Genomic DNA, 22584 nt, shown 5'->3' on the forward strand with positions numbered 1-22584 from the left:
ATATCCCATGGAATTTGGGTGGTTAGATAATGAAATGGGGGATCTTGTTGTTTAAACTAGATTTACTTTTAGATCTAGAATAAATAGCAACAGAAGTGGAAGTGAGTCATGCCCCTCTGTGCCATTATTAGGTATAACCCACTACTTGAAAAACATGAATTGTGCATGCAGACACCTGGTGTTTTGTTAAAATGCAAACTTTTATTTCATGTGCCTGATGCTATGGTTTCTAATAAGCTCTGAAATGATGCTGATGCTTCTGGCCCAAAGACCATTCTTACTAAGCAGAGGTCTTACTGATGTTGCTATCCATGGAGTTCAGCTACATCTGCTTGTTAAAAACCCTTGCCAAATACTCATGAAATGACCAGGCTAGGCATTTTTTTTTTTTTTTTTTTTTTTTTACCCCTTAAGGAAATTAACTTTTGGTTAAGTGTGCATAGATCAGACAAGTCCTTTGAGACTCCATGAGGCAGAAGTTAGATGAAACAGAAGAGTAGAAAACTCTGAAGGACGGTAGTGAAAAGATCTGGATTCAGGCCTTGGCTCTGCTCATCTAGGAAAAGTCCCTACCCTCTATTTCTTTTTGAGGATAAATTGGTGATTAAAAATCATCACCCCTACATTGCACTGATGAACTTCAGATGAGAGATGCATGAGATTGCTCTGTAAACCATAGGAGACCACATCAATGTCAGTGTCACTACTGCTAGGCCTATGGTGACAGCTGTTTTTATGGGAGTATCCCTGCTAGTGTTATTGCTGAACTTGAGGCAGAGGCATGTGAGTTCACTGATGAAAAATAAAGGAACTGAAATGCATTTTCTCTTTTGTTCTCTCCCCACCCCATCTCCATTGCAGCGATTGAAACACAGAGTACCAGCTCTGAGGAACTGGTCCCGAGCCCTCCGTCTCCACTTCCCCCGCCTCGCGTGTACAAGCCCTGTTTCGTCTGCCAGGACAAATCATCAGGGTACCACTATGGGGTCAGCGCCTGTGAGGGCTGTAAGGTGAGTACTCACGCCCATGTGCCTCAGGAGCTCTCATTCTGCAAGTGCTCACAGGAGGTGACCTACTCAGCTCCAGCAATGGGCCACTTGGTCATCTGTAAGGTCACCTCCAGTCAGCACCATGGGTTCGATTGCATTGGATGGTCTTCCCTGCTTCCTTGTATCTCTTTCCATCTGCAAATGACTGATTGGGGTTAAAGATTCTAAGGCCCTGAAAACACCCCACATAGCAGTTCTTTTTGGACGATAAGAACCTTTTGAAGGAGTCCTGAAAAGCATCATCCTGTTTCTTTTTAGAACATGCCATCTGGTATCTTTGTAGTTTTATTTTATTTTTAAATATGACTGACAGCCGGCTGAATCAACTTGCAGACAATCCAAGGTTGAAATTGGGATTTATCTCCTGGCTGTTTCCTCAGCCCTGTGGCCTTTGAATTACAGTTTGATTTTCAGCCTGTAGGGACTTGCTACTGTATGTGTGTCATAAATTCAGGAGAGTTGGATTTAAAGTTCCTGCCTACAGAGTACTGGAGGCTGAACATGTGTCAGAGAGGATATGGCTGCTTTGAATCAAGCTAGACAATTGTTATCAAGTCCAACAGGCTTAATTGAGTGAAAGAGCTTGTGTTTTTTTTTTTTTTTTTTACAAGAGAAAGAAAGAAAGAAAATGACTCATAGGCAAATTCAACTCATCCATATTAAAGTTTATCAAAGGAACCGCGTCTGTCTTGACTCAGCCCTTTCCTAGACATATATAACTTAAGTCCTCTCTGGATGGCTTCTCAGCACTGTTGTTTATACATCTAAATTGCATGATTCATTTGTAGTTGTTAACATGTTGGAGTAATATTACACACGCTTCGCAGCTTTTCTCTTTGGCTTATCAGAATTAGCACTTTCTCCCTTGCTGTGTTAGTTAGGACCTGTTGTATTTAAAAAAAAAAAGGCTAAACCTTGATGAGTTAAGAAAGCAGTCTTTACTGGGGATTGAACCCAGGGGCATTTAACCACTGAGTCACATCCTTAGCTGTTTATTATATTGTATTTAGAAATAGGGTCTCCCTGAGTTGCTTAGGGCCTTGCTAAGTTCCTGAGATTGGCTTTGAACTGGTGATCCTCCTGCCTCAGCCTACTGAGCTGCAGGGATTACAGGTGTGCACCACCATGCCTGGCAAGACAGTAGTCTTTTGTTTAGCTTTTGACTGTATGCATTGGTAGTTTGGGCCAGGCTTGTCTGGGTGGCTGATCTGGTCTCAGCTATGCTGCACCATGTTTCTCTGGTCAGCTGCAGGTTAGCTAGTCAGTTCTGCTTCTGGGGATGCTAGTGGCAGGGAGCCTCATCTCTTTTCTATGTGGGCTGGCCTATGTTATTGGCAAAGGCAGGTTTCCAGAGGAGAGAACAGAAGCACACAAGGGCCTTGATGCAGAAGCAACCCACTAGCCCTTCTGCCATGTCAAGTAGCCAAAGCGAGTCTTAATGCCAGTCTAGATTCAATGGGTGAGAATTCTATAGCGGGAGGAGCTTCAAAGTCACAGTATAAGGGGAATGGCCATAGAGGGAGGAAAGTAGGGGCCATTTTTTATTCAGTCTCTCTGACTCCATGTCTAATTCCTGTGAACACAAGTGGGTAGAGACCCTAGCTCTGTTGCCCAGGACCTCACACATAATCTGGCAAATAGAGAGTGATAAAGATATAGGCCAGGCCAGGGCCGGGGCTCAGTGGTAAAGCAATTGCCTAGCACATGTGAGGCACTGGGTTCGATTCTCAGCACCACATACAAATCAATAAATAAAAAATAAAGGTATAGTGTTAAAAAAAAGATATAGGCTGAACAGATGTGTAAATTTCACTCAACTCTTCAAAGTAATTTCATTCAACTCTTCAAAGGGACTTTTCCCCTTCTTTTCAAATCATTTAGATAAACATGTATTATTTTACAGGGTCATGCTAGCTTGGAGAAATTCATGGAAGACTTGGGAACACCTTTCACCCTCTGGGATTGTGAGGGTCTTTTGAAAGGAATTATTTTTCTTCCAGTAGCTTTCAGTGTGGTGGATAGAAGAGTTACCTGGGAAGCCGATTGGTATTGGCTAAAGAGCAAGTGCCTCTAATTATCGTTCTATGATTGGTACCCCTTCGCTGTATCTAATTAAGTGTATCCTGAAATTTGGGAAGGCTTCAGCAGGATGCTAGTTCATTTTGTCCATGTGCGATGAACTTATAAATCAACCATTTTCTGGTGTTCATTCAAAAGCCAGATGAAAAGATGCTTTTTTTATTTCCCCCAACTTTTAATTCATCTCATGTCCTCTCAGAAATCTGAGAATGGTGTGTTGTTTCTCCGTCTCCCTACTCCCATGATGTCCTGGGGAAAGAAACGATCTAATGTGACCTCCCTCATGGCGGATGCCAGGACGTGCAGTGTGAGCTGTCCTTGCAGACTGTTTCCGTCAGCCCCCGCCGGCTCCTTCTCTGACCTCTTGGTTTCCTTGGGATTCTGACTCTAGGAAAAACCCCAACAAAAACAAAACCCATACCAGCACAAACAACTTGGATAAACTCAGTTAAGTGGTCCAGAGACACAGGATGGTATATCTTTTTAACAGAACCAAAGACCCAGCCAGATCAGATGAGTTCTCCAGCCAGATGTTGAAATTGATCATTTTTGTGTTGTTGGTGGGCCTCTGGACCATTCCTGAATGCCTTTCCTCCTGGTTGTGGAGAAAGACTTAGTCTGCATTTTCACTTCTGGGAATATATGGTGAAAAAAAAAATCACAAAACTAAAAGACATGGGAAAGTCAAAGTGTAATATAGCAGCTAAAGAAAGACATATACCTTTTAAAAGTATAAAATATAATCTTATGGATTATTTTTAAAAAGTACCAACACAATGAAGAGTTTATTATATATATATATTTATATATATACATATTTATATATATATACATATATATATATATAATTTATATATATAAACAAAAAACTTGAAAGAAAACCCCTGTTAAAACTCAGTCTTTCTATGAGTATTTGCATGTTGCTTTTAAAAATATCTATAAAAATAGGATTTTTTGTTGTATATTAGTTTTTAACCTGCTTTCTGAAGTTTAATAACATCTCATTATCAAAAATTAAACAACTTGGGGCTGGGGTTGTGGCTCAAGCTGTAGCGCGCTCGCCTGGCATGCGTGCGGCCCAGGTTCAATCCTCAGCACCACGTATAAACAAAGATGTTGTGTCCACCGAGAACTAAAAAATAAATATTAAAAATTCTCTCTCTCTTTCTCTCTCTCTCACTCTCTCTTAAAAAAAATTAAACAACTGTATATTTTTTATGGTCACACAATTAATGTAATTATTTATGGTTATAATTTGGTTAGCTAATATTGTTATACAATTAGGGTGCTTCTAATTTGACTCTTTTATAAATAATACCTTAGGTATATGCCTTTCAGTGTACCTCTGATAATTTCCATGAGGTAAATTAGTAGAAGTGGCCTTTCTAAGTGGTTTTGTACATTTTTTAAGGTGTTTGATACACATATCCAAAATGTCTTGAGAAAATGTATATCAATCAATGCTCTGTTGGTCTGTAAAAAGTTAATCCTATTGAAGACTATTTGGCCACTCTCCCTTGTAATAATAAGGTCATGATGAATAAGTAACTTTTCTTTTGAAATTTTCCCTATGTTTAATGTGATATTTACAGTGGGCCACATGCATGATATCATTTTGAGCAACTAGCAGATGCACTAGTGAGCCCCTGATGCTGGTCGAACCTGTGTCTGGAGACTCCAGGTGACTACTCTGGTCTGGGAGCCTTTTCTTTAAAGTAGGACTCCCAAGCAGAACTCACAATATATCTTCAAGAAGCAATGCATAAGCAGGTATGGTGGCACATGCCTGTAATCCCAGCGACTTGGGAGGCTGAAGCAGGAGGATCAGGAGTTCAAAGCTGGTGTCAGCAACAAGGTGCTAAGCAACTCAGTGAGACCCTGTCACTAAATAAAAAACAAAATAAGGGCTGGGGATGTGGCTCAGAGGTTGAGTGCCTCAGAGTTCAGTCCCTGATTCCTCCCCCCACCCAAAAAAAAGAGAAGTAGTAATGCATACAGTGGCTTCTGCCTGTCATAACCAGGATGACGTTATTGACCATTATTTAGGAAAGAGAACCTTTCATCTTCCTAGGGACCAGGTGGTAATCTCAGCCACTGTTTCAGACATATGATGATGGTCAGAATTTAATGAATGGGTTGTGGTTCACCTCTGGGAATGGTCAGTGGTTGCTGTATTGACACAACATCACCATGGCAACATAACCTCTAGACACGCCCTTGGGATGTCCCGTTTAGGGGATTTCCAGCTGAGCAATGGCAGTTTCTTTTTTATGCAGGGCACAAAGAGTACATAAAATGAACATGTAGTGTGGTTAGCCAGGAAGGCTTGGCAATATAAAATCATAAAGCAATGTTAGAAATAAAATAATAAGACAATAAAAAATAAATTAAGATAATATAAAATAAAATCATGTGTCTTTAGGAAACAGTTTCATTACTCAGAGCTGAAATTTATGCACAATTTTGGCCTTAATCATATTTTACACTTCTATTTTCTCAGCTTTCAAAGAGTGTAGAATCTAGCCTGAGAACATCAGTTGAACCCTAGGTAGGCTATTTTTTTTTTTTTTTTGCTTGGTGACCTTGGCCAAGCATCATAAATTTTCTGTCTCTCTCTCTTCTCATCTCGAAAAATCGAGATAATGTCACCTCCCTCACTGTATTGTTGTGAGCATAAAATTAGGTACTATGTATAAGGCCTATAGAATAGTAGCTGACATATAACGACTATATGTGCTTAGTTATTATTTGTATTAGCATTAACGTAGAATAATTACTTTTGCACACGGTGTGGTAACATCAGTTCTAATCTTAGTACTCTTCGCATAATGTTCTTTCAGCATTTCCTTGTTCCTTTATGCAAAATTTTTAAAAAAAAGAAGAAGAAGAAAGAAAAAAAAAAAGAAAGTAAAACATACTGCGTGTCTTTCATTCAAGACTCAAGTTAAGACCCAACCTGAGCCTCCCTGGATCCTCATAGAACAGGGATTGGCAAGTCATTTCTGCAGAAATCCATAGTGTAAACATTTTAGGCTTTGAGGGCCATTATGGCCTCTGTCATAATGACTCAATGCTGCCATTGTAGCAGGAAGGGAGCCATAAATATGGTGCAAAAGAGTGGGTGTGGTTGTATTCCAGTAAAAGTTTACCTATGAAGACAAGCAATGGGCCAAGTTTGGTGCTTGGGGTGTGGTTCTCTGGCCTCCACCATAGTACATGATGCTATGTTCCATCTCACAGTTTCTAACACTCAGAAGCTGGTAGCCCAAAGGGCTCATGTGACAGATGGCAGGCCAGCTGGTTTTAGTGGACCATAGGCCTGGGATTGCTGAACCTCTCCTCACTGCAAAAAGAGTCGATGCATACCTGCCTAGGGCTCGTGACTTGGTAGACTCAAGACCACTCTCACTGTCTGGTCATTCCTTTTCCCCTCATTTACACTCAATGTGTACTTTTTCATCATCCAACATCAGAAAAATTTATGATTTCCTTTAATCGAGTGACTTCCAGAAACAACTGACATCCCACTTAGGGATGATTTTTATTTATTTATTAAAAATTTTTTTTAATATTTATTTATTTTTTTAGTTCTTGGCGGGCACAACATCTTTGTTTGTATGTGGTGCTGAGGATCGAACCCAGGCCGCATGCATGCCAGGCGAGTGCGCTACCGCTTGAGCCACATCCCCAGCCCCCAGGAATGATTTTTAGAATGCATACTATAAGCTACTGTATCAGTTAGCTTTTCCCGCTTGGCAAATACCCCAAATGCTTACTGACTAACTATCTTGGACCTGGATTACAGTATTGGGCAGTGTTCCTATCTTCAATGGCTGGGGCTTGGATCACATGATCTATGATGTCCACACTCACCTGACTGGGTCCTTGGTTAGATTCCTGATTCCTCCCCAAAGTTGCTGCCCACCACTAGCCTCACCTGGGTTTGTTCACTGGTGGTCAGTGAGTTCCCACCAGAGAGAAAGCCACCATGAATGTGCAAACAGTGTTCAGCCTCTGTTTGCAGTGCATTTGCTGTGTCCTGTTGACTAAAGCAATTCCATGACTAAACCTAGATTCAGTCGTTGGAGAAACAGCCTATGTGGTAGGGGGATTAGTGACAAAACTATACCTTGCAAAAGGTGAGCCTACCAGATCAGGCCTGTAATTATTCACTGTCTTCTATTATTCTCTAGTTTTATGGGCAAGTCTCTTACAACTGTGTTCACCTGTCAGTCACCTTTTAGCATTTCTGTGTTGAAGACCCACCAGGTTTCAGGGCCTAGATCAGGTTCTAGTGAGCACAAGAAAGTTCCTTAGAGGAACTTTGAGCTTGCTGTCTCACACCAGGGACAGATGGTCAGTTTGGAAGAAAATGAACAACATGGTCTGATAAAGAAAAAAATTGAGTGGTATTGGATTTCATAGGAGTAGGTAGAACCTTATGGCTGAGAAGAAACCAGATGACACATTTTAGGTCCCTTGAATTCTAGGGTCATTTCTACCTCTACCAGCTGTGTCTGTTGATTGACTTTTCTGGTTCTTAGCAAATCCACAGGCTTGAACCCCATTCCATGCCAAACACAAACAAACACAGTGCACCCCTCGCAGTTGCACTGATTTCTGGTTAGGGATGGCTTGTCCGGGGTTGCAGTCCCTGCTGTTTGCAAGCCTGTGTGTGGAGTAGGGAAATCACAAAACTGCCCTTACTGCTTATCTCCAGTTTCCCAGGCATTGGAGCATTTTTATACCTACAGTCCTTTAATTCCAACAGCAGCTCTGCAAGGTAGGCTTTCAGACCCCCATTTTGTAGATAAGGAAGTTTGAGGTTTAGAGAAGTTTAAGAACTTGCCCTCTGCTAGAGCTGGGGTTGAAATTCTGAACCTGCGTTGAAACACCCCACTGGGTCCCTTGCTTTCAAACAGGAGCTAGGAAGCCTTGGTGTGTTCTGGTCAGGGCTTTCGGGGGCCACTGAAAACAGGTAGGAACAGACGGAAACGCCCCATCACCTTGATCATCTCAAAAGAAGGGACATCTTTGCAACGAAAGATCCAAAAGAGAAGAGCTTGCAAGGCAGTGTGTCCCTAGAAGGGACAGTTAGCAGGCAGCCCCACCCCCACCCCCACCCCCACCATGATGGGGCATCTCCACAAGGGCATAGAGGAAATGCTGCTGCAGGTCACGTTGGTAGCCTTCTATTTAAAGCAGCCTTTAAGATTCAACTCCAGCCCCTCTCAGTCCCTCAGGGCTAATTCTGTCCATTTTCTCTTCTGCCTTTGTTTTCTCGACTCTGAGGAGAAGGAGGACCCCATCCCCGTGACAGGGTTGGGCTGCTGGGCAGGGTTTTCCTGGCAGGCAGCAAGTAGAATGTTCCCTCACAAAAAGGTTTTCCATCAGCAAGATGGATGTCTGCACTTAATTTTAGAACTTCTATTAAATACGATAAATGTGCTTAGTGATTTTATTTGACCAAGGCCATTTAAAACTACATTTTTAAGAACTGGCATGGATAAACATGAACATCATGCTCTGTCGGGAGAACAGCTTTCCTCACCCTAAGAGTTGTTTCTGTTTAGGGGTTCGCTACAGTCCTGAGCCCCAAGAACCATCTCACATTATTAAAGACGAACAGAAACATGATGGTGTCCGTGTGCTAAGCTGGATCATGAAACCCTCCCTCTAGTTCATTGTTGTGGATAGTCCTTGGATCACAGTCAGTAGGTTCCCCTCAGACACCCCAAACTCGGCCATCAGTGGAGAATGGCTTCATTCCCTGGTTCATCGATTGTATTGAATTGTATTGTATAGGACATAGAAATGGAATATTTGGGGGCATTTTATTCCCATGGTCATGTCCCAGTGCCTAGAAAGTACCCAGAACAGTGCCTGTCAGATGAAAGACCCACCGTAAGTATTTGCTAACTGAATGGAGGAAGAGTAGTGATGGGTACCAAGAGCGAGCCTTGGATTCCTCTGACACATTCAGTGGTGGCTGTACAGAAAAGTTGACTTGATAGCTGTGTAAGCACTTTCCACATGGGGTAGGGGAAAGGAGTGGTCCAGGCCAGAATTGAAGGCAGGGCTGGGGGCAGTGGGTGCACTTCGATAATACCAATGGCTCAGGAGGCTGAGGCAGGAGGATCACAAGTTCAAAGCCAACCTTAGCAAATTAGAGAGGCCCTGAGCAACTCTCTAGATAAAATAAAGGACAGAGGGGGATGTTGGGGATGTGGTTCGGTAGTTAAGTGCCCTGGGTTCAATCCCTGGTGTCATTTAAAAAAAAAAAATGAGTTGAAGGCGAGGCAGGAAGTTAGGAGAACTTAGAATGAAACAGCCTAGGAGGAATTATGTGACAGAATGGAAAGGCCATTGTATTGATGTTCTGTCTAAACCACCAGGCAATGCACCAGACATTCAAAAGGACTCATTCTCATTTCCCTAAGGGAAAGTTCCTCTGGAACCCCAGCTTGAGTTTGTTTCTTTTACATTTTCTGTTTACCTTTGTAGCACTTACCATAATCAAAAATGTTATTGTGTCATTTGCTCAATATCAGCCTCCTCCTCAGACTGTAAACTCCAGGAGGGCTGGGGCCAGTCTCTCTTGCCATAGCCCAGACTCCAGTAAGGCACATAGTAGGGCCACAGTGCATGTGCTTTTAAAACATATATTAAATCTAAGTGTTCTAAGTGTTCAGTAATTAATAGAGTTAGACGTTACATGTAAAAATCCTATATAATTATATGATGATGCAATAGTATAACTTTATGCATCTTGCTCAATTAGATAATAAGTTATTATCTAATTACATAGGGTTTGCATGATGCATTCATGTAAACTTTCATGAAATTTTATAAACAGGATGAGGCCTCTGGTGGCCAAAGTCCAGCTGATTTTCTTAGTCATTTCTGCCTTCTACCTCAAAGTTCACTCTTCATAGCAAAAGAAATGTTCTCTTTGCTGTTTTCTTGGAGAACTCTTAGAGTTAGCAAACTGGAATGATATACTTAAGAGCACTGTGGGGCCAGGTGCAGTGGCTCAGGCCTGTCATCCCAGCAGCTCAGGAGGCTGAGTTCGGAGGATGGTGAATTCAAAGCCGGCCTCAGCAAAAGCAAGGCCCTAAGCAACTCAGTGAGACCTTATCTCTAAATAGAATATTAAAAACGGCTGGGAATGTGACTCAGTGGTTCAGTGCCCCTGAGTTCAATCCCCAGTACCAAAGAAAAAGGGCGGGGGTGGGCAGCCTCTGTTTTAAAGAAGAAAAATCTCTGCCTATGAAATCTAGTTCCATACCCAGGAACATCAAGACACCTGGGATGATAGTCTAGCTTTCCTAGTGATAAATCCCACAAAGGAGAAAACATTTTTCTTCTGCATGAATTTTGTTGTAAATTGAGAGATCACTTTGGATAGAAAAGCAGGATGCTCTACCCCCTTTTCTTGTATATGAGTAAATAGGAAATGGAGGATGCATTTTGAATGAGTCTGATACCCTGTATTTTCCCCCTCTCATGTTGCCCTGGTGAAACAGTTTATTTGATTTGGTGGTTTTAAGTGGCTTATAGTTTTTTGATGGTTAAAAGTTCAGGAATGCTGGTTTATATGTTTGCTTTCTGTGTTTGCTATTTGAAAACATCTAGATTACTCTCATTTGCTCCTTTTGTATATCAAACAAACTAAAGGTCTACAATTTTTGGTAAAGGTTTTTTGCCTTGTCATCTAGTACAGGAAGAATTCCCAATATTCATGGCTAACCTATCAATTTGAAAAATGGCTTACCTCCCAATGATGTCTTAAGGATCTGTTTCATGAAGATTTTGGTCAATTACAAAAATCACCAAATATCAATACTTCATTTTCTAATTCAAGGAAATAGTAGGTAGGGAACTAAATCAGTTTCATTCCCAAAGTCCCTAGGAATCATCATCTAAAATTGCATGGTAACCCTCTATTACAAGAACACCAAACCAGAAAACAAAAACAACCCTGAAAATGTTATTTTTGTCACCGAGATTAAAGTGTACTTTTGAGAGTGAAAGAAATCATAACTGAAAATCATTTCCAGTCAAATAAAATTTATACCTTTGTAGATAATGCTTTAGTCATTTTTGGAAGAAGAGTGTTTCTGTCCTCTTTGTTTTTGACCCTTTTACTGAAGATGTGGAATAGAGAACTTTCCATTCTGTTTTCCCTTCTTCTGTGTACAGAGGTAAAAAGAAGTGAAATTATCTGGGAAGTCCCTTCTGTGTTTTGTGTTTGTTTTATTTTGGTACCAGGGATTGAACCCAAGAGCATTTAACCACTGAGCCACATCCCAGCCTTTCCTATTTTTTATTTTGAGACAGGTTCTTGCTGAGTTGCTCAGGCTGGATTTGAACTCATGATCATCCTGACTCAGCCTCCCAAGCAGTTGGGATTCCAGGCGTGTGCCACCATGCCCAGCTATGACCCTTCTATTTTATTAGCTCCCTTCACCTTTTCTTTACCAGGGCAATGCTGTGAGCCTGTAGTCTTCTCACTTCCCACCTGTCATCAGTATAAAAACCACAGAACAATAAAAATCTATTTGTATAGCCTCAGTGTTTTGAAAGCATTTTCATGTATGGAATGCAATTCAGTTTGGTTTAGCTGAAATAGAAATACACTCTAAGGGTTGGGGTTGGGGTTCAATGGAAGAGCACTTACCTAGCATGTGTGAGACACTGGGTTCAGTCCTCACTCCTGCATAAAAAATAAATAAATAAAGGTAGGGTGTCCCTTTACAACTACAAAATCTTTGGAATTTTCTTTCTTTCTCACCTAACAGTTCAAGGCACTATGTAGAATGCTATGTCCCTTTCAAGGGACCAATACAATTACAAAGACACCTGGGAGGTGATGTCCAACCATGTGTCTGGGTACAGCCCTCTTATCATGGAAAGAAGTAATAGATGTAGGGTGGGGGCTCATCGTTTCTGCCATTATTTTTTTTCTTTTGTTTTGTTCTTTGGTTTTTGTTTGATCTTAATAATTTTAGAAAAGAAGGTAGGATAGGTGTTTTTTTTCCTCATTCATTGCACAGATGAGGAAAACAGGAACTAATAAGACCAAGTTCCACCATCTGTGACCTTGACATGTGATCTGATTTTGTTACTGAACGGTTACTGTAGAAACCTCGTTGGATGTATTTTTGCACTTACATTTTCACTGAATCTCATCAAACTATTTTTTTTTTCAAAGCCTGTGTTTCTAAACATCTCCAAATTCCTAGTATGTTCTGTTTTAACATTTTGAGAGACTAGGAAAATCTTACCAGGTAGGGTTAAACCTTTATCAGGGTTAGACTCCAGTTTCAGCCCACAAAGAAAAAAAAAAATAAGCCCCCAAAATCCCTTTGGAGAGCAAACTGTTGGAGTCTGTCTTATGTCTCTCATTAGGACCTACAAATCCAGTCCTTCCTCCAGCTATGCAGATGGCTGTCTCCTCCCTGGAACACCAGGTGAAATCGTTATTTTGTGTTCTCATGTTGTGACAAAGATATGCCTCCTGAAGTACAAGAATGGGACAGCACAATGCCCGTGTCATGAAAACCACACTATTTTTAGATGTTTCCTTGTTACTGCACTTCACCTTCATCATTTTTTCCTTTGGGACTGGAATTTCTCTTGAACTTTTTGTTGTTGTTGTTGTTGTTGTTGTTATTGTAGTTCAGTATTTTTCCACTTCAGAAAGAAGACTGGATGTGGGATGTGAATTAGCAACACCAGAATGGGGAAACTTTGGTTCCAGGGACCCTAGCTAGGACTCATCCCTGGAAAAAAAAAAAAAAATCTGGAGAAGAGAGTAGCAATCTGTGTGCGTCTCCTGCCTGCACAATGCCGGCATTGTCTGGGGTAAAGGGGAAAAGCTGGGGTTCTGGCAGGCCTGCCCCATTAGAGCCTTGTCCCTTGTTCCATATTGAAAAGATGAACATTCCTTTGCTAGCAATGTCCTGCCCGGATTTCTGGCATCAGTTCTGTGGCCAGCACAGTCGCCTGGGGCATTTGTGTTTGGGTTCAGTTTAGTTTTATTTCAAAACCAACAAAGTACAGGCTGTATATCTGTACGAGGTAGAACTATTTGAGCAGATCTCACTGTCAACCTTGTCAGCATCGTCAGGTGGCCCGTCTGCCAGGATGTCTGCTTCCCATTCACTAGTGTCCAAGTGCGCGAAGGCACCTGCAGTCCACGGAGCTTCCTAACTGGTTCTCGAATGTTCTGAGGCAGCCCTGGTGTCTGAACACAAGCCCTTCCTCTCTCAGGATTTTATGTAATGCTTCATGTGTAACAGAGCTTGGTGGATTTGCAAAGTTAATATCCCAGGAAGAAAAAACAAAATCTTCATTGACCCTCTCAGTTCTGCTTCTTCTATGGAAGCTTTTTCTACATCTTGGGGAGAAAAAAAAAATCCTTTAAATGGGCTGCATCTGAAGTGGAGCATGTAAAATGTACTTCTCAGGTTCTATGAGCCCTAAAGTAATGAGCAGAAGAAAACTCGGAGGTAGGTCAGTGACGGGGAGAGAACGCTTTGGTTTTATGAAGGATTTTCATGGTTAAACAAATTTGGAGAAGCTGGAATGATCGAGCAATGTTAATTCTCTGTGCTTTTGAACCTGAAAATAGCAGCATTCTAAGTACACAACACCACCATTCATACAGCCCGGAAAGTCCCCCAAATCATGAAAATTGTCCTTATTACTCAAACCCAGCAGAGATCATCTGATTGTCCCTCGAGGAAATGAGAGTTTTAGATTCTATGTGGTGCTCAAACTGTAGATGAGCTATGTTATATCGAGGGGCTTTGAGAGTGTGGTCCCACGTTTTGCCAAGAAAACTTTGAAAGCTACTGTTGCCCCAATTTATATGTTTTGCTCCTCATTAACATAAATAATTCATTTCAGAATAATAACATTTTGAGGGGAGGTGTGGTCATTGGTGTGTTATCATATCCTGTTACCACTGAAGCTCTTTCAACGGGTTCTGACTCCACATTAGCCAATCCATAGTCCTAATGCTCCTTAAGGAATCTGATGGTGGCATCTATTCCATTTGAGTCCAAGATGTCATGTTGGTGATTTCATCCAAAGCTTTATGCTAAAATTCTTGAATAACTTTCAGTACGTTTGTTGTGTTGACATGTTCATAGAAGAAGTATAAAAGTTTTCAGTTGAATGCCAGCAATTTTGTAACAGGTTATCAGAAATTCAGTGATTCTGCTATTTCTGGTTATTTTCCCTGAAATGGAATTAAAGTACAATTCCTCATCCAAGATATTTTCATCTTAAATTATGGTTTCTTGCTTTAGGAGTTAGGTTAAGAGCATGGCCATTTAAAATGGATCTTTGGTTGCTAATTCTTGCCAGTCAACCAAAAATTCAAGTTCCTTGTTATACATGATATTCAGAGGTGAAATGATTAGATTATGAGAACTGTAACCTAATCAGTGATTAATCCATTGATAAGGATTAAGTGGGTGGTAACTGTCAGCACGGAGGGTGTGGTTGAAAGAGGTAGGTTTCTGGGGTGTGCCTTTGAGGTTTGTATTTTGTCCCTAGTGAGTGGCACTCCCTCTCTGCTTCCATGTTACAGTGTCCTGAGCTATTCTCCTCCACCATGCCCTGCTGCCACCATGTTCTGCCTCACTCAGGCCCAGAGTTATATAGCGTCAGCCCTCTCTGGACTGAGACCTCTGAAACTGTGAGCCAAAATAAACTTTTCCTTCTCTGTTTTCCTGTCAGATCTTTTGGTCACAGTGACCAAAAAAAAAAAGCTGACTACAACTCATAGAGATAAGGAATTTATTTCTTAAAGAGGAGCTCCACAAAATTAGTAACCACAGGACAGAGCCTAAATGAGTCTTCATGGGATCACAGAAGATATTTGATTTCATAGGGAAACTCATCACGGAATAATTTCTTCTTTTATACCCATGTGCAAGACAGTGGCTGTTAGAGACTTCACAGGATTCATGTCCTAGACCTGGTGATACGAGAAACTCCCAAGAGTATTTTTGAGTGAATGTGCCTGGATCAGGTACTCCTTCCTTTACTATTTGATTATTTTCATCCCTCTTCTCTTTTATGAGACCAGGGCCTCAGAAAGACTATTCCCATTCTCTGTCACGTACATTATTGGAAATAAGAGCATCCGGAGAGGGACGATCAGAGTGACCGCTGCAGAGCTGAGTACTCTAGTATTGGGTTGGAGTGGGTAGACTGTCATGTCCACATAACAGGAGACACAAACAAAATGAAGATAAATTAAGTTCAAGTGTACTGTTATTAATTATTTAGTATCGTCATCATTTAGTTTATGTTTTTTTTTTAAATTCTTTTAGTTGTAGATGGACACAATATATTCCATTTCTTTATTTTTAGAGGGTGCTGAGGATTGAACCCAGGGCCTCATGTGTGCGAGGCAAGTGCTCTTACCACTGAACGACAGCCCTAGTCCCTAGTTACTTATTTTAAATAATAAAACTGAAATCCCTGCGAGGACCTAGAAACCAATTTCAATAGGAAGGAAAATGGCTTAGCAAAATTTCTGGAATTTGGTATCTTTGTAACATTTTCTTTTTCTTCGGGTCGTTAGAGGAGCATAGTCACATCGTTGTGGGTAATTTCTGGTCCTGAATCTTTGCTGGGTCACAATCTACCTCTCTTCTTCCATGGTGAGGGAGGGCCCCTCAGTCTTGGAGGTCTCTGCCACATACACACCAATCGGTGGTATTCTACAGTAGCCTTCAAGCTTGGCCTCCTTCCTGTCCCCCCTGCTCTGTGGACTCCTGCTAGAAGTGAGTCTGTGGTTTGCTATTCTCACAATGACATCCTTCCTTCCATCCCAACTGAGTCTGTAGCTCTTTCCATTGTCGTAAAAAAATAAGGCCAGAGCTTGTAGGAACAAACAAACTCAAAATGACAGTGGCTTCAAACAGTTATTTGTTATTCCTGCCACAGGTCCGTTTTGGATAGACCAGAGCCCTACTCCATGTCACCCTCACTGGGGGATCAAGACTGAGAGTGTCACAGACATTCAGAACATCACTGTCCTTGGCATCAAGGCGAGAAGAACCAGGGGATGGGGGTTTGCCTGCTGCTTTTCTTTTTACTAGACCTCCCACTTCCATTGTCACCTCCATTCACAACTCCCTGACTGAAGCCATGCTCCTGGCCCCGCCTTATCCAAATGGAACAGAGAAATGCAATCAGGTGTCTAAAAGGAGGAGAATGGACAATCACTAATGTTTATCCCTCCCTCTGCCCCAAGAATCACTACAGTTGTTTCTTCCCCCATCATTATGTGGTTCCCAAAGTAGAGGACAGAACCCATCAGCATCAGACTACCAGGCACTTGTGTAAAACCCTGGGAGCAAAACACTTGTATTTGGTTGTGTCTTCTATTTTTAGACCATTCTTCTCTGAAGAGAGATTTACAAATTCCTTAAGCAGAGTTCAGAGGGTAAGTTTAGAAAGAAACATTGTATCACACCCCAAATCATGATCCTAATGTATGGCTCCTTTTATTTTATTTTTCAGTAATTTCCTCTCCCTCTCTGAGGAACTCTCCTAGAAGTTAAAGGGAGACTGATATTTTTTGTATTTATGTGAGAAACCCAGTCTCAGGAATAGACCTTCCCTATTTTGTGTAATTACCATTTCTCTAGTGTGACTTGTTGAGTTGTCACTGAGAGCCAGCCTGATGTGCCAGGGCTCCTGTAGTGTAACTTTTGTTCTGACACCTACTATTATTTAAAATTATTTCATAAGTTGTCTACTTGTTTTCTATTTTTCTTTCCCAACTAGTATATAAATACTATGAGAATAAGAACCGTGTTAAGTCATGTTTACTTCTATATTCTAAGCACCTCCAACAAAGCTTGGCATGATGTAGGCATTCAATCAATGTTGGTCGAATGCATCCATCATAAATAACATACGGAAGGGGTGGAGGATGGCAGCAGGGTTAGAGCACGTGTGTGTTAGGTCGAGGTTATCGTAGGACACAGGCTAAGGGGCAGATGGAGGTCGTTTAGGACAATGTTGGCCAAGGGTGTCCTGACAGAAAAGGAAGGAAGATGGACACTTTCAGTAAGAATCCTCCTTTCTATTTTTATTTTTAGGAGAAGCATTCTCCTCTGAACACCCAGAGCTATGCAGGGTGCTCTCTCCATCTGTCTTACTGTCTCTTCCCCATTCCCCTTTCCACCTGCTGTGGGCGTGGGACAGGTGAGGTGAGAACATTTTGGCTCCATTCACTGCATGATGAGGTGGTTTATTGGTGTCGGCCAAGGGTGATTATTTTCTTTACAGGGTGGTTCAACTTATGAAGCACTAGGGTCACTTCTTAGGCCCAAGTTGAACTGGTTCTAATTTCAAATATTGGTCTTTCCCCATTTGACATATACAACAGTGAAATAATAGATGCCTTCTTTTTTCATTTTGAAATGATACATACTGTACTTACAGAACATACTGTAATTTCCTTGCCTTTTATAATAGCTCTCTTAGAGGGAAAAATGGAAAGAGTGGAATCTCTTCTTCCTTAGGGCTTAACTTAGAAATAAGGGTTTTTGTTTTGCTTTGCTTTGCAGTGCTTGAAATGAAACCCAGGGTCTCACATGTGCCTGGCCAATACTCTACCTCAGAGCTACCTGCTCCACCCCAGCCCAGGATTTAACATCTAAACTAAGAGTATGAGGTGAAAGTTTTGCATATGATTAAAATGACCCTTACATGCCCCACACATTAATGTCTCAGTTACTGATGCTGCACAACAAACCATTCCATCTCCCCCATCCCCATACTGGACATTAAACCTAGGGGCACTTTACCACTGAGATTTATCCCCAGCTCTATTTTTCTTTCTTTCTCTTCATTTATTTTTGGAGACAGGGTCTCACTAAGTTGCTCAGCATTGATCTTGAACGTGTGATCCTCCTGCCTCAACCTCCTGAAAAGCTGGGATTATAGGCATGCAGCATCATGCCTGGCTGCCATCCTAAATCTTAAAGGTATAAAACAGCTGCTTTTTCCCTCATAGATTCTTTGAGTCACTAATTTAGATAGGGTGAGGATAGCTCAGTTTTGCTTTATGCTGTTTGTGGCCTCAGATAATGAGACTCAGCATCAGGAGATGACTTGATACCTGGAAGATAGAATCATTTGGTGACGCTGTTACTAATGGTTCTGGTACTTCATATCTCCTGAGGAGCAAGTTCTCAACTAGAGCTATGTACCAGGACCTCTATGAGCAGCTTCACAGTGTGGCTAGAGCTTCCTTACAACATGGCAGCTCCAGAGGCATCAAACTTATTCCATGATGGTTCAGGGGTGCAAAAGCTACAGTTGCAGAGCACAAGATAGAAGCCACATGGCTTTTTCTTTCTCACAGTGTTTCTTCTGTGCCATTCTTTTTGATAAAAAGAGTCACAAACCCACCCAGATTCAAGGAAAAGGAACACAAACCCTCCTCTTACTGGAATAATATCGGAGTCACTTTGAGAGAACAGTTGGGATGGGAGACATTCAGCTGAAGGAACCATGGGTTCACACCACCCATCCTGCCCTACTTCTGGGCACAGACTCACTAAGTGGCAGGTGGGCATGTGGCTGCCACCTACATTTAAGCTGCTGTGAGTGATATGACCTCACAGGTAACTGAGAAAAATGAAATGTACTTAGGATGTACATGATGTCTATGGTAACAAAGAGGCGAGTCAATCAAGACCCCACGAGGCTCAGCTCTGCCAGCTCATCACCCAGTGAGTGGGCTTGGGTACAGGTCCTGCTCTCTCCTGGTTTGCATCAGATTGTACCATCATTATCATATTGATTCTAGTCCACTGAGTAAATTTCTATTTTTGCTAAGTGTGAGTTCTAATGCCAAGAGCATTCATTATATGTATTCTTTTCTGAGATCTATTTCTGAGCACGACCAGGGTGGTGAACTCCCATTGACTTCATCCGAAATTCTGTTTGGCCTCAGTTTGGAAGTTGTCAATGGACTTTTAATTACATGCTCTGGCAAAAGGAGAAAGAGCATAAACCTGCATAAATTCTGTACATATTTCCAAGGGTGGGCTGTTTAAAAAATGCTGTACATCCATCTGCTTTTTTTTTTTTTTTCCCCTCTGTGAACTTGGACATGAATTTTTGTGAAGTACAACATGTCAAGGGAAGGGCAATGAAAAAATATGCACGGGTATTTACTTAAAAATTACACAGTGAATTCATCATGATGTGTTCACTGGTTTTTAATGCCATATTCTGAGACATGTCTCACTGTATTTTAAATGGCTGCTTTTAAAACCCTCAATCTTGCTGTGCACCCTATCACATAGTTCATGCCCATCTCTGAACGTGAACTTTATTTTTCTTTTCTACCTTTCAAATTAGACTAACCCCCACAAAAAGCTACTGACTAATTTGTTCCTATTTAAAATTTTAGCACAAAATCAAATGAAATGTGCTGAATTTTATTAAAATTGTTATAAATAAAATATATGCAATGTTTTTTTTTTTGTTGTTGTTGTTATTACTGGGGATTGAACCCAGGGCCAATTTGTCACCAAGCTACAACTGCAGCTCTTTTCATTTTTTATTTTGAGACATGGTCTCACTAAGTTGTTTAGGTCCTTGCTAAATCACTGGTTTTGAACTTGCACTCCTCCTGCTTCAGCATCCTGAGTTGCTGGGATTATAGGTGCCTGCTACTACACCCAGCTGCAATGAATTTTTAATGTGTACAATTTTGTAGATTTCAAGGATATCTCTACAATGATAAAAGTGTTCCTGGAGGCTTCTTCTTCCCCACCCCCCCCCCGTTTTTTTTTTTTTTTTGGTGCCAGCAATTAAATCCAGAGGTATTTAACCACTGAGCCACATCCTTTCTATTTTGAGACTGGATCTTGCTAAGTTGCCTAGGGCCTCACCAAGTTGCTGCTGGCTTTGAACTTTGAATTCTCTTGCTTCAGTCTCTCAAGCAGCTGGGATTACAGGCTCCTGGCAGCTTTTTTTTTTTTTTTTTTTTTTTTTTTTAACTTGATTAGGCAGAGTTGTGAGATCTCCAAAGTTTTCAAATGTCTTCTTGGTTCAAACATCTGAGGATACCGTCTGCCAGGGCTCCTTCATCTCTTATAAAGGAGGCTCAGTGATCCCTGATCGCAGAATCCACAGATCACATTGTGGAATCACAAACCCACCCAGGTTCAAGGGAAAGGAACACAAACCCTCCTCGTACTGGAATGGTATCGGAGTCACTTTGAAAAAACAGCTGGGGTAAGAGACATCCAGCTGAGGGAACCATGGGTTCACACCACCCATCCTGCCCTACTTCTGGGCACAGACTCACTGGAGGACTCCACCTCTCCCCTCCAAGATGCTTTTGAGTAGCAGCCACAGAACCGACAAACTACACCAGCTCCTTGCTCCTGTGCAGTCATTAGGAACAGTGCAGGGACCAGGAAAGAGGAAAAGAATCTGGATGGGCCACGAAATGACGATTACCCCTAAATAATAAAAGGTTGGTTGGATTTGTGTGAAAAAAGGAAAATGTGTATACTTCTCAGCAGAAACTTATATTATATATATAAGTAATATTATAATATAATAATATTGTTGGGGTATATAGATCCTGCTTTTGCTATACTTTATGTTATCCCTTTAGCCTTTGCTAATAAATTCCCTTAGACTAGAAATCAGGGAATCTGAGTTCAAATCCTGGCCCCATCACTTTCTGGGACAAATCACTGAAGCCAGTTTGATCTTTTGTGGAATGGGAATAATAACATCTGTCTACTGGAATTATTTTGGAAAATAAATAATGTACACACACAAAGATCTTCTTTAGTAAGTAGTAAAAGCACTACTAACTCATTTAATCCTCACAGAAGTTTTATCAAATAGGTCCCGTTAATGCCATAGTTTCCGGGTAGGGTGTGGTACCTGGACAGAGTCAGTCGGCTTCACCAGGTTACTTTTTCCTTTTCCTTTATACATATGATTCTCTACCTCTGACGGGATCCAGGATAGGTTCACATGGTAGCTAAGGTAACTGTCTTCCATCTTTCCCATTCTCTGACTTAAGGCAAGGATGCATTTTGGCCATGTCTCATATCGCTCTTCATATAAGAGTCACCATATTTCAATCCGTTGGCTTGAGTTTAGGGTAAAAGGAGGTATGATCATTATCTGTAGAAATCAGCTCCTTGAGAAGTGTATACTTCTCAGCAGGCTTATATTATATATAAGTAATATTATAATATAATAATTGAGAAGTTGTCTTCATTTATTTTTCTTGGTTGGAGTCGATTTGACTATTGGAGTTGAGAATTCAGGTGCTTATTGGGAGGGCCAGGCAGTGAGTGAATAATGCAGGTGGTTTGGGTGCGATATGGAGTGGTGGGGAGTAGCAGGTCCCCAATAGCTGTCTTCTGGTTCCTCACTGCCCTGAATCAATGGAGTAGGAGCTTGAACCTGGTTCCGATCACCTGGATGGCTTGTTAAATGATAGGTTAGTGGGTCTCACTGCCAGAATTTCAAATCCAGAAGGTCTAGAAATGTACCTTTCTAAAAAGCCTCCAGGCTGCTCAGGGTGTTGACCCAGTGACCACATTTTGAGAGCCAAGGCCTGGTGGGAATGTGGACTTTCACTGACAGATTTTTCAATATTTCCAGAGAATCCACTCCTCATAGACTGGGCCTTTTTTGAGGTATTTTCGGGTTCTCCATACCTCTCACTACTGAAAAATACTCAGGTTCCACAATGATGGATCAAGAAAATGTCAAGAAAGAACATCAAGTCGGCCTCCTTTGTCACCGAAATCTCCCGCTTTTAAAATAGTGGCCACACACTCAGAAAAAAAAAAAAAACTCTGATTCAAATGTATGATAGGTCAAAATCATTATACTGTCATGTGTAACTAATTAAAACAAATAAAAAAAAATAAAATAAAATAGTGGCAACAAATCTAAAAGTTTTTTAAAAGACTGCGTTGGCCATGTCCGTCTGAGCCAAAATAAACAGGTCTGCCCCTTCCCCTGGGCTTGCAGATGAGCGGTTCCCCTCTGCTGTGGATGCGGGGAAGAAAGATGGATGAGGATACAAGAACTATGTTTGTGAAATTTCTCTTTGATGATTAAAAATGTCACGAAGAACATTAGCAGGACTAAAGTAAAGCTGGTCTGGAAATCCACCGCACGTGCTTTCTGGCCATAGTCCGAGTTACATGGGTGCAGCTTGTGAGTCGTGGTCACCAAGAGGGCCATTAGCTAGGAGCAAGCATGGTAGGTGCCTTTTCTCCTCCCCTTACTAGACATGTGGTACTCTAGTCTTTTTTATTTTTTTTTTCCTTGCCTGGATCTGCATCCCACTTGCTTTCTTTCCTGACTGACTCACACCACTTGCCACTTCCATTTGCTTTGTGAAAGCTTCTGTCTACTTCTA

At 41.4% G+C, this 22584-nt stretch overlaps 1 protein-coding gene across 1 annotated transcript in view; it reads left to right on the plus strand.

The window, feature by feature from the left end:
- Window positions 1-22584, plus strand: part of Rarb (retinoic acid receptor beta) — a 163954-nt gene that overhangs the window by 28248 nt on the left and 113122 nt on the right. The window contains exon 2 of the mRNA XM_026406690.2: window positions 862-1010. Within this exon, the coding sequence (XP_026262475.1) occupies window positions 862-1010 (149 nt within the window). The remainder of the gene's footprint in view (window positions 1-861; window positions 1011-22584) is intronic.

Source organism: Urocitellus parryii, chromosome 3 (assembly GCF_045843805.1).
Source record: "Urocitellus parryii isolate mUroPar1 chromosome 3, mUroPar1.hap1, whole genome shotgun sequence".
NCBI classification, from domain to species: domain Eukaryota; kingdom Metazoa; phylum Chordata; class Mammalia; order Rodentia; family Sciuridae; genus Urocitellus; species Urocitellus parryii.